Source organism: Geotrypetes seraphini, chromosome 4 (genome assembly GCF_902459505.1).
Source record: "Geotrypetes seraphini chromosome 4, aGeoSer1.1, whole genome shotgun sequence".
Lineage (NCBI taxonomy): Eukaryota > Metazoa > Chordata > Amphibia > Gymnophiona > Dermophiidae > Geotrypetes > Geotrypetes seraphini.
The window spans coordinates 67,653,790-67,666,438 of NC_047087.1; the positions used below are offsets into that span (position 1 = coordinate 67,653,790).

A 12,649-nucleotide genomic window follows, 5' to 3' on the forward strand; every position below is an offset into this window, starting at 1 on the left:
TCCTGACTCGCCCATGTCCTTCCCGTGGCCATGCTTCTTTTCTGATCCACTTGGAAAAATTTACACACACATCTTTATATAATAGTGATGAGAAAGATGCATACATAAATTCCAATTATTGCCCACCAGTGCCAATAATTGATTGTTAGCACCCAATTTATTGGAATTAATTGGCTCCTTAAGAAATTGCACGCACAAGTTGGGTACATGCCCAAATTTGTGCTCGCAGTTTTGAGCGCTTTGTATAGAATTAGGGGGAATATGTGTTACAGATATTTCCAGTGTTTCTGACTAACAAGAGACTTAAGGCTCCTTTTATCAAGCCGCGCTAGCGGGGTTAACGTGCGCGATGTTTCATCACGCGTTAACCCCCGCGCTGGCCTAAAAACTACCGCCTGCTCAAGGGAGGCAGTAGCGGCTAGCGCGGCCAGCGGTTTAGCGCACGGTATTACGCGTGTTAAACCGCTAGCACGGCTTGATAAAAGGAGCCCTTAAATTGCTTACCCAAAGTGTTACGAAGATTCTTGTGGAATAATAAAAGGCTACACTACGGTCACACTTTTGTCTTGGGACTTTGGGGAAAGGTTGTTCTTCCTGACCTATAGAGATATAATGTCTGATGAGACATAAGGTGAACTGGATAAAAGGGTTACATCTTCTAAATTTGTAACCTTGAGCAGTAGGGAGGGGAAGGTGGGCAGTTAAGGAGAGTTGTGTTGTTGAGGATAATCAACAAATGGTTTCTATGTTAGAATGGGATCACCTTGAAGGAACAACATGTGTGATCCTAGATACTTATTTAAATAGTTTGATTAGATAATTTGGGGTGAGGGGGGAGGTTGTAGGAGTAGAATTTATTGTATTAATACTAGAGATACAGTATTGAGATTGAAACTGGTTGATTTTTAAAAATATATCTATAGCTTTTAATCCTTTGGTTGATTGTATTATTTGCTTTATTTTATTTGTGGTTTAAATAAAAAAAGGTTATAAAAGCATAAGTGAAACCTCTCATTTTAACTGGTTACTTGATTTATTTCAGGCACAAACTGGCAATGATAGAAAAGAGAGCGTCTAATGACCCTAAAGGAATGGTCAAAGTACATAGGTAGGTGGATTGTATCTAATGAGAAAGCAAAGAGAATAGCAGAAGAAGATCCCAGCAGGGAACATTTAGCATACTCATTATGAAGAATTTTGTCACTTTAGCACAGTTATATGCTTCTGAGTAAGTTACATTGGCCTGGATGCACTAAAGATAGTCAGTCATACCGACTGGATCGTTGTTGGCCAATTCTGAACTAGCGATCAAAGCACTACCAAGTTTTCATGCAAATGATTTGCAGTGTTCTGTAAAAGATAGGCACCTATTGCAATGTGCTTAGTGGCACCTAAAGCCAAAATGAACATTTCTATGGGCGGAGTGTGAGTTAGGTGCCGCTATGCGCGATTCTCCAAAAACTTAGGCACCTGAAATGTAGGTCTTCAAAACCCTTGTCTACATTTCAAAGCGCCTAAGTTTATACATAGGTGCCGCTTGCTGTGATTCTGTAAACTGCGCCTAAGCATGATTGACATGCAGCCAGTGCCCTTTTTTTTTTTTTTTTTTTTAGACACTGGCTGATTTAGGAGCCATTTATTGAATCAGCCCCTAAGTGCAGTGTCTGGAAAGATGGTGGAGTCCTTTCTAGCCTGTCTATTATTGTATAGGGAGATTTCATACTGAGAACCAATTAATACTTTGCATTTTCCTCTAACATATTTTGGAGGATGAGGATAGACGTTCAGCAAAATTAATTGATTTTTATTGTTGTTATAAATCAGATGCGGGGACTTTGTGGATATCAGTGAAGGGCCTCATATACCCAGGACAAGCTTCTGTTTTCAGTACACAGTGACTGCTGCTCATCACCTTCCTGATGATCGTATCCCTCATGTCCGAAGGTTCCAGGGGCTTTCTCTACCCAGACATCTCGAGGCAAGATCTTAAGGGCAAGGGAGGTACCAGGGTTGCCGCCTTGCTAGCATTTTCCATCATTACTAGTAGGCGGATCCCATTCTTTTATTAAATGTTTTTATAAAACTACACAAAAAGACCAGGTAGAACCTATAATCCATACTAGAACAGCACAACCAGAACTTAGAAGCACCAGCCTTATCTTACCTATGAATAGGCAACACAATTCATATTATATAATGGTCTTATACAGAAATAGCCCACTAATAGAATCACTCACCTCTATTACACATGGAAAAACACAGACATACCTTTACTAAATTAGAAATAGAAATATGCAGAGGGGAACCCTGATAAACCAGGCTGTGCATGCAGTGGAACACTAGAGAAATAAAACAAAAATGCAAAATACAAAGACATCGGAGATGGGCATTCCCCAAACTGATATTTTTCAATTACATTTCTAAAGTAAAATGTATTTTCTATCCTTTGTTGGCTGGGGATTTTATCTTTCCAATCATGTTTGTTCCAGTCCCTCTTTTTCTGCTTTCCTTCGTCTAACTCTTTCCAGGGTTTGCTGTCCATTTGCTATTTCTTCTTCTATTCCTCTTTGCATTGATCTTGCCCTTTTTGCTCCTTCCTCCATCTTTTTTTTTCTGCCGTATTCAGTCTAGTTTCATCCCTTCTTACCCTACAGTCTTGAGTCTTTCACCTACTTACTAATCTTACATCTACTTCTCTCATCTTTTCTCCCACTCTTGCCCTCTCAGTTTCTCCCATTGCCTATCTTGCCCCCTTCCCTTGCCTCTTATTTCCTTCTGTTTTTCACTGTCACTTCATTTCTACCCTCTGTACTCAGTCTATCCACAGTCTTCATCCACTTTCTTTTTCCTCTCATTAGCCCTAGTTCCTTGCATATCTTTCATTCTTTCCCTGTCTTCAGCTCTTATGTCTCTTATGCACATACAATCTTCAATTACTCTCTTTCTGTTACGTCCCTTCAATCCGGGAGTTGCAAAAATCCAGAGCTTCCCCAAGGCCCTGAAGAATGATGTTAAGATTCCATGAAGTGAAAGGACACAAGGGAGGCCACAAACGAAGCGCTTCTCTCATAAATCTGGTCACATCTGGATGAGCAGTAAGTGAACTAGAGAGCCTCTGCATGCTCTGAAGCATGAAAGGCTTACAACCTGAACTTTAAGGGAGGCCACTGTTAAACCCTTCTCTAGGCCCAACAGAAGAAAAGCCAAGACCACCGAAATGGGAGCTCTCTCAGGCTGATGGAAAACAAAACCTTCCAGGCTTTGGCATAAGAAGCCATAGTAGGGGTTTCTGTGATTGCAAAAGCATTGAGAGGACTACATCTGAAAAACCGCGCTTCAGCAAAGCTAAGCGCACGTGAGCCATACCAGAAGACCAAAATGCTGTGGATTCTCCATAGGTACCAGACCGAGAAGGTTGCCAGGGAGAGGGAGGTTGAGCTTCCTGTCCCACTGAAGACGAGGCCTGTCCAGAGCAACTCAAATCACGAAGCTGGGATGCATCACTATCTGGCGGATGAACCGATCAATCGGAGGCCACAGAGGGGACACAAAGGAGCTTGTGAGGTGGCCAGGGCTGAACGAAGGCACCCTGCCCTAAGTTTCCACACTTTGTTCAATGACTGAAGAAGCGCATAACCCTAGACACCATCAAGTCCATCTGGAGCCGACCCCAGTGCTGTATGATCAGAGAGAAACACTTTCTGCAAGAAGGACCATTCTCCGGGTCCAGGACTTGTCAACTGAAGAAGTCTATCGATTCCTGCCATGTGCGCTGCCGAGAGAGACAGAAGACGTAACACTGCCCAGCGAAACAGCATGTGAGCCTCCTGGTCCGAGAGAGCACTTCTCGTGCCCCCTTGATGAAGGGATTCAATCTCATCGCACAATTCGGGAGTTGCAGAAATCCAGACTTTTCTGAGTATGTGCTCCTCCTACCTTACTGAGTGGGTTAGAGCCCCCTATAGTTTCAATTTTTGCAAGCAATCCATGCAGAAGTCTTTTGAATTGTTCTTCTTTTTCTTCTGTGCCTTTTTCAGTGGCTTCAGTGCCTTGAGATCCCTTTCCGGTGGTCCTCCCAATACCGCGAGTCCGGACTGCTGCTTCACAGAGAAACTTTGGTGGATCTGTGGAGCCTGCCTGTTGTGTGCCACCATTCTTTGACTCGGGGTCCATTCCCCTGGGAGTTTGCTTGCCCATTGAGTTTGTCAGGGGTTTAAGCGCAGGCTGTATGTATCCTGAGCAAAAATCCCCCAGGTTTCAGGGTGCAGGCTGCATTTCTTGCCCCCGATTATGTGGAGAGGATCCATGGGGTTGGAAGTTACAGTCGATATCCAGCCGACTGGCAGTCCGAAGATCTTCAAGTCTGGTCAATTTGCAGCTATTCTGAGGCAGAAAATAATTTTCTCCATTCAGCTGCTGTATGAAAATGCTGATTGGCAAGGCACTTCAGTGATTGTGAGTAACCTCCATTATTTTTCTATGGGAACTTTGGGGGTGGTTTGTAAAACATATTTAAACTCGTTTTTCACAGTTTCTGAGGGTAGGGTTCAGGTCCCCCACTTCCCCAGACCCTAAATCGCTATTTTTTATTTTTTTATTTTGTTTATTTTTGGTGCAAATTCGCTGGCTATGGCCATCTTGGATTTTAATCAGTCTTTTTTCCCAAAGTTTTTAAATTTCTGCCTCAAACCCCCTCGATTTGATTAAAAATCATTTGGGATGGACTCCCCAGCCCCTAATCTGTCAAATGTGTGCCTTAATTGCACTGGATTGGCTCTGGATCTGTGACCATCTACAGTATAATCCCGTTATAACGGACTTCAAGGGACCTGGAAAAACAGTCACTGCATAAGCATATCAGCAACATCAATAACAAAACTCAGCAAAATATTAGTATGGCACGAAATTATTGCAACCCAGAATACTGTACTGGAAAGAAAAATACTCTGTCATTTTTTTTTCTGGTCTGCATTTTGATACTATATCACTGGCATGCCACGTGCCTTGTAGGTTGAGCCTGCATGTCCATTATAGCTGAATAAAACTACAGCTAAAAGCGGCTCTGGGGACCAAAATAGTTGTCACGTATATCTGAAAGTCCATTATATGCGAGTCCACTATATCTGTTGATTTTCTGTATGTTTATAATGCCACTCGGCCGGGACCTGCAAGCCTCGTCTGCTATATGAGAGGTTCCATTATAAGCGAGCCTGGTATAACGTGATTATACTGTACTGGTTACAGACCCAGGTTTCTCTTTCCAGCTCTGTCTAAGCTTTCTCTGAGGACTCCTGTTTTCCTCTTGTTGAGCACCTGTGGATTCTGCCATGGCACAGGATACCCGGCGAATGGACCACCTTAGTGTTGGAAGAGTAGTGTTTAAGGACTCCAGGATTGCACAGTGGTGGTTTTATTTATTTAAAAACAGCACCTTTTTGAAGTGTCTTCTTCAGGTTCCAGGTGGCAGCAGCCTCCTTTGTGACAGGTGCCTGTCACGTGAGATTGCGCAGGGTGCCCTCTAGGGAAGTGGAGGTCTGTCCCCAGCTAGTGCTGGACAGTGTGGATTATGTAGCAGATGCCCTTTCTGATCTCATTCGTGCCGGCCTCTTTGGTTTTGTCCTTGGGCTGGGGATACTGGCTCCAAGGCCACGTTAAGCAGACTTCCTTTCAAGGGTCAGCTTCTTTTTAGGACAGGTCTGGATGACCTCAGGGTAGGGCTGGTATTGCTGATCACCGCTCTAAGTCTCTCCCTGTGCACAAGTCTCACTGGACTTTGGGAAAGGACAATAGTAATTTTTGTCCCTCAAACAGTTTTCTTCAGAGATCCTCAGGCTCTTTCTCCCAGAAATATTCCCAGGGATACGGTCCCGTGACAACTCTTCTATTCCAGTAATCCTCAAGACATCCAGATCCTGGGCAGCTACTTCTCGTAAATATCCCTCCAGAGGGCCGCCTTACTTAATTTTACTAGGAGTGGACTTGCCTGTCAGATAAATGGGTGCTGGACAGCATTCGGGAGGGGCACATGATTAATTTATTTTGCCTGCTTCCGGCTTGTTTCTGGATTTGCTGGCAGGTTGGCTGGACAAGGAGTCAAGGGTCTGCGCTATTTTGCAGCATCTCTTGGACATCTGAGCACTAGAATCCATTCCTGAACATGAATCGGGCTTCGGCAGATACTCTTTATATTTCATCATGCCAAAGTACAGCTCAGAGAATTGGAGGCCCATTCTGGATCTCAAGTCGGTCAATCTCTTCCTGTGGATTCATTATTTTTGAATGGAAACTGTGCGTACAGTTATTGCTGCTGTCTCTTCTGGAGAGTTCTAGTGTCCTTGGATCGCATGGAGGCTTTCCTCCTTATTCTAATATTTCTGGAGCATCGCAGATTTCTGTGTTTTCATGTTCTGCAACAGCATTTCCAGTCCTTGGCTCTTCTCTTTGGGCTCACCACAGCTCCCTGCACATTCATGAAGGTGATAGTTCTTGTAGAGGTTTTTCTTTGCAGGCAGGGTGTCCAGGTCCATCCTTTCTTGGACAACTGATTGATATGGGCTCCATCTCGATACGAGTGCGCCCGTATGGTGGAGAGGTTGTCTCTCTACTACAAGCTGGGGGTTGGATTGTCAACTTCAAAAGAGGCAGTTGACGCTGTCTCGGGCCTTGGAGTATCTGGGCCTTCTGTTCGACACCCAGAAGGGTAGTGCATTTCTTCCCGAGCCAAACAGTTTGAAACTTCAGCAGCAGATTAGAGATCTCCTGAACCTTCAGCTCCCATGCCCTGTCATTATCTTCAGGTGCTGAGGTACATGTGGCAGCCTCCTTGGAGGCACTCCCCTGGGTCCTTCCATTTTTGATGGTCTCCACAACATCATCCCTTTCAGATGTCGCTCCCCTGGATAGCACCAGGCACCAGAAGTCTGCACTAGTGGCTTCAGGGAGAGGTTCTCCGTCAGGACAAGTTTCTTTGGATCTTAAAGTGGTTAACTCTAATGACGGATCCCAGCCTGTCAGGTTGGGATGATCACTGTGGGGACCACTCCATTCAGGGGCAGTGGTCTCCTCATCAGTGGTGTTGGTCGATCAATCGTTTGGAGTTTCAGATGATTCACATGGCATTACTTGCTTCTATCCCACTCTGGAAGGAACAACGGTGCGAGTGTTCTCAGACGCCATGTCAGTGGCATATATAATTCATCAAGGGGGCACGAGAAGTGCTCTCTCGGACCAGGAGGCTCACATGCTGTTTCGCTGGGCAGTGTTACGTCTTCTGTCTCTCTCGGCAGCGCACATGGCAGGAATCGATAGACTTCTTCAGTTGACAAGTCCTGGACCCAGAGAATGGTCCTTCTTGCAGAAAGTGTTTCTCTCTGATCATACAGCACTGGGGTCGGCTCCAGATGGACTTGATGGTGTCTAGGGTTATGCGCTTCTTCAGTCATTGAACAAAGTGTGGAAACTTAGGGCAGGATGCCTTCGTTCAGCCCTGGCCACCTCACAAGCTCCTTTGTGTCCCCTCTGTGGCCTCCGATTGATCGGTTCATCCGCCAGATAGTGATGCATCCCAGCTTCGTGATTTGAGTTGCTCTGGACAGGCCTCGTCTTCAGTGGGACAGGAAGCTCAACCTCCCTCTCCCTGGCAACCTTCTCGGTCTGGTACCTATGGAGAATCCACAGCATTTTGGTCTTCTGGTATGGCTCACGTGCGCTTAGCTTTGCTGAAGCGCGGTTTTTCAGATGTAGTCCTCTCAATGCTTTTGCAATCACAGAAACCCCTACTATGGCTTCTTATGCCAAAGCCTGGAAGGTTTTGTTTTCCATCAGCCTGAGAGAGCTCCCATTTCGGTGGTCTTGGCTTTTCTTCTGTTGGGCCTAGAGAAGGGTTTAACAGTGGCCTCCCTTAAAGTTCAGGTTGTAAGCCTTTCATGCTTCAGAGCATGCAGAGGCTCTCTAGTTCACTTACAGCTCATCCAGATGTGACCAGATTTATGAGAGAAGCGCTTCGTTTGTGGCCTCCCTTGTGTCCTCCTTTCACTTCATGGAATCTTAACATCATTCTTCAGGGCCTTGGGGAAGCTCTGGATTTTTGTAACTCCCGGATTGCAAGAAGGGATTGAACATCTAATGTATGGAACCCTACAGGGACTAACAGAAAGAAGATTATCGAAGGTAAAACTTAATCTTCCAGTTACCACATCCTCATCTTTGTTTAAATCCTTCTGACAACCCACTGCTGTGGTCTGTCTCACATCATGGTTGTAGCACAGTTGGCATCTCCCCTTTATTTCTCCTCTCTCATCTGTCCAGCAACTCCCCTTTCTTTCTTCTTCTCTCCCATTTGTCCATTAACTTCCCTTTCTCTCTTCTCCCCCAAGTCCAATAATCTTCTCTCTAAGATGTGTGAGAGCCTTCCATTGGAATTGCTACCATTGGGAATGCTGCAGGAATATTACAGTTTCAGTTGGGAAGGGACAAATTAGGTTCACTAGGGATCCTGCAGTACTTGGCTGCTCTTTGCAATTGAAACCATGATATTGGAGCATGACTCCCAATGGTAGGAGTATTGGTAGACTGCCACACAGCATCTTCCTCTCACTTTCTGCCCACCCCACTACTGCTGTAACCCCTTCCCTGTACCCCACTCCCAGGTCCAGCATCTCTCTATCTTCCTTTTTGCTTCTTTTCTCTTCCCATTCTGCTCTCCCAGATCTAGCATTTCCTCCTTTCTGCCAATACTGTGAATTCCCCAACTGCAAACAAACATGCACTAAGGGGTCTTTGAGTCCTTGCAGATGCTCATAACTTGTCAGCTTTCCCCTCTTCAAAACTACAAATCTGAGTTGCATGGAGGAAGGGGGACATGGCAGACCTAGAGCATGTGCTGAAAGGCCATGTGCTGCTTTTTTTTCTTTGCATATGTCACTTCTGTGCTGGACTCCCCAGAAGCTGGAGACAGAAGCTGCCCTGCTTCTCCAGCACCCCCTTCATGCAGGTGCATGGAGGCTGTTGCCCTTGGTCCTCCCTCCTTGTGTGGGGCAATAATGAAACATGAAGAGGTTGCAGGCAGCAGAGAGATGTAGACGATAGATTTCTAAAATACTTCAGTGATGATTTGAACTCTTAAATTCATTGGGGATCTTGAGGTTACAATTTGCAGATTTATAGATTTGTTCCATCCTTTAGTTAAGGAGCTGTTCCAGAGTAACTTATTTTCAGTTGACCTGAATTCACTTTCCTTTGCTGTAACGAGCACATGGCACCAAGAGTTAGCCTTGTGAGTCTTGGCTGCATCGCTAATCTGCAAGACCTTTTCACCTCTTAGATCTTGGTTGGATTGGGTAGTTGAGAAGTGTGTGCACCAGTCCCTGTAATGTTGATAAGATGTGTGTGACTGACTGAGGATTTTACAAAAATGTATGGGGATCTGTGTGCTATTTGAGTGGTACTGATAGAGGGACTTGATAGAGTTGAGATAAGATGTGTGCTGGCTCATCAAGGATCTTTCTTCTTTTGCAGGCACATCATACTGTGTGGAACAGACTGCTGAAGCGCTCAAAGACTCTGGTAGGTGTTAGGCTTTTTTCCACATCTAGGTAATGCACAGTGGTGCACAGGTACTCTTGATATGTAGAGCATATCAAAATAAAAAATAACTGCTGGCACCAGGTTACCAGAACCCTGGCATTCACCATTCTGCTGAACTCTCCTAATTATCTATAGATAATTTCTTAGCATATGGACTTGTTTGGGGGGGGGGGGGGGTGATTTAAGAGTGAAGGAAGTTTTTTGCATGTTGGGAGGTTTTCAGTCACTCCGCTACTGAAGTATGGCAGATGGTTTGAAAATGATAAAAAGTAGTTTGAAAGCCAGGGGATTCTCTCCAACCATTCCACACTTAAGTAGATGCGACCCAGGTTGCCTGCCTGCTGTCATTCACACTTCCCATTGCCTGCATAACTTTGGCAGGTGGGATCCAGGCTTCCTGTTTGCTGTGATGCCACATCCTGAGTGAGTGAGGCACAATTTTCAGATTGTCTCTCAGTCTGGCACTAATATTTAGCAAGCTTCCTTGGCTTGTCAGCACCGTCTCAGACTTAGATTTAACCAATGTTCTGCTGCAGCATTCTGTCTCCTTTCTCCTAGTTTTGTTTGTAAGTGTTGATACTCATTCAATAGGTGTTGCATGTGAATACATGAAAAATGTATGTCATTGCTGTAAAAGAGAGATCCAATAAGTTGATAAAGCAAAATTTAATAACATTTTCTGAGAGGCTAAAAACACATAAACCAGAGGCGATTTAATAAAGTATTCATTAATAAGACAGGCAGTCAGGCCATTAAATCACAAATATATGCCACTCAAATTCCTGGTTAAAACCATGAGGATGTGTGGCACACATTTCATTGTTTTCAGGTTGATAGAGGCTTTGAGGGCATAAAGGCGCATATAGAGGGGGGGTTGCAGCTCTTGATTTCAGCCAGGCAGCTGATCTGATAGAGAGGGATCTACTGCTAAGGGTATTGTTGTCTTTGTTAATTCAAGGCTATTTGGAGTGAATAGAGCATTTCCAGTGTCTTTTCTAGGCCTGGTAAAAGAGACAGAGTTGGTATCTCACCAGGCTCAGAAGAGGAAAGAGTGGTGATACCATTCTTAGACCTGACTGAAGGAGAAGACACCAGCCTTTCAGCAGATCAAGCAAAGATATCTTAAGGCAATCTAGAATCTGATGCCTGAAGCAGGGAATGAGATGGTGCCTCCCACAATCCCAGATTCTATTAGGGAGCTAGCTGTGTGTGAGGGTATATGTGTTTTGACGGGTGTGTGGTAGAGGGGATGGGAAGTATGGTATGTGGAGGCTGTTTATGGAGTGTCTGGAGTGGTATGTGGGAGGGTATCTGCCATAAATGGGTTGTGTGAAAGAGTAGGAGATATATCTATCAGTGAAATGGGGGGTATGGTATGTATAGGTTATCAGGGGTGACTGTTTTGAGTTGGTTAGGGTGTATGGGGAAGTAGCAGCGTAAGGGGTGTCTGAGATTGGTTAGGTATGTATATCAGGGACCTTGGAGTTTCTGGAATGTACTGGGTGACCAAATCTTCTGACAGGCTGAATACTCATGTGACACTTAACATGAAACTTGGTCCCACAGGTAGCTTGAGATGGTATGCTTAAATTTGCCTACCGTATAGCCTGCTGTATTAATTGAGATGATGGGGCAGCACTGCTGGAGGTAAACCTCAGTATCTGCCGTGCTTACCTCCTCTCAGTGTACCACTACTGCCTGGATGGAGGAGGAGGGAACAGCCTCCTGTTTACACCACAACAAACCTCCAGAGTTCTTAACATTATGGTTGAGAACAACTGTTATATAGTGAAATGTGCAACCCACATTAGTGTCTCTCTGATACTATAAAGAGAAAGCTTAAAGGGCTCTAGCCCAGTAATTCCATGCCCTGCCCTGCTGAGCTCTAGGATTCAATTTCTGGTTCATATCTTCCATTTCTCAGTCTTGCCAGGATAGGGCATGCTGCAAAAGTGGTGTCAAGAGAACCTAAGGGAGCTTAGTTGCTGGATTTAGGACTCCTGATTGTATAATTGGGAAGGAGCCTGGCAGAGGACTATCATCACAGTGACTGGGCTAAGTGATTTGGGAGAAGATATGAAATAGGGATGCCTGTCCTCTCCATCTAGATAGTTGTGAGTGAAAGCTTATGTTGCTGGGACAGGAGAAAACTGTTGGGTCAAAAATAAAAGAAAGAATGCTTAATATTTATTTTGTTTTACAGGTCATGGAAAAGAAGGATGCCCCAACGTAGTTTAGGTGTTTGCTATAAATTTTTAAAAATGTAATCTGTCTTGTATATGTGTAGATTCTGAATGCTGATTGTGATAATAAAACTTAAGCATGTGTTTACTGTGAAACTGGGTAATGCTTAATGCCAGTTGCAAGATGCAGCAATGTGTTAATATCAAAATACCCTTGGTAATAGGCTGTATTTGTTCTGTCTCCATGCTGCACACCGCCTACACTATGCTACCTGTCAACATTATCTGATACTCAGCGATGCCAACTGTTTGTTACGTCTCTCATATTCTACCAGCCACTAAGGCCCGGATTATGAAACTGGTGCTGTTGTCAGCAGCTGCTGACCACATGTCAATCATGCAATGGGTAGAGAATCTCACCTCCAGTAAACGTAGGCTGGGTTTTCCAGGCCTACATTTCTGGCACCTACCTTTGATGTGAATTGCATCTCCTTAGCCACTTTAGGCCGCCTAATGCCACTTCTGGCGTTAGTCACACCCATTGTGATGATAGGCAGTCGTGATTCTGGTGCTGATTTTTAGGCGCCTTGAAACTCGGTTAAAAACGTCATTTGAACTGCATTTTTTTCTGACCCTTGGGCGCCTACCGGCACCTAAAAATTGGCGCTGGTTAGAGAATCTGGGCCTTAGTGTATTATACCCTTGAAGTAAATAGGAGTGTCATACATTTGTGTAACACAATATCTGAAGCTTGATGGTTGCCCTTATATGGAAAGCTGACCACTAATAGTAGTACCATTAGACCACCACTAAAGGTCAGCAAGTGCTATATTGTACTAGAGTCAGATGGGGGTAGGAGCAGAAGGAGACTGCTGATGCCA

The 12,649-nt window shown here is 44.6% G+C and overlaps 1 protein-coding gene across 2 annotated transcripts in view; it reads left to right on the forward strand.

Annotated features, from left to right (window-relative positions):
- The window catches only part of MRPL39 (mitochondrial ribosomal protein L39), a 29,600-nt gene extending 17,676 nt beyond the window's left edge, over positions 1-11,924 (forward strand). For both annotated transcript variants that reach the window (XM_033943244.1, XM_033943246.1), the window contains exons 7-10: positions 1,043-1,108; positions 1,825-1,978; positions 9,517-9,564; positions 11,789-11,924. In XM_033943244.1, coding sequence (XP_033799135.1) covers positions 1,043-1,108; positions 1,825-1,978; positions 9,517-9,564; positions 11,789-11,818 — 298 coding nt within the window. In that variant the 3' untranslated portion in view covers positions 11,819-11,924. The remainder of the gene's footprint in view (positions 1-1,042; positions 1,109-1,824; positions 1,979-9,516; positions 9,565-11,788) is intronic.
- Positions 11,925-12,649: the final 725 nt, after the last annotated feature.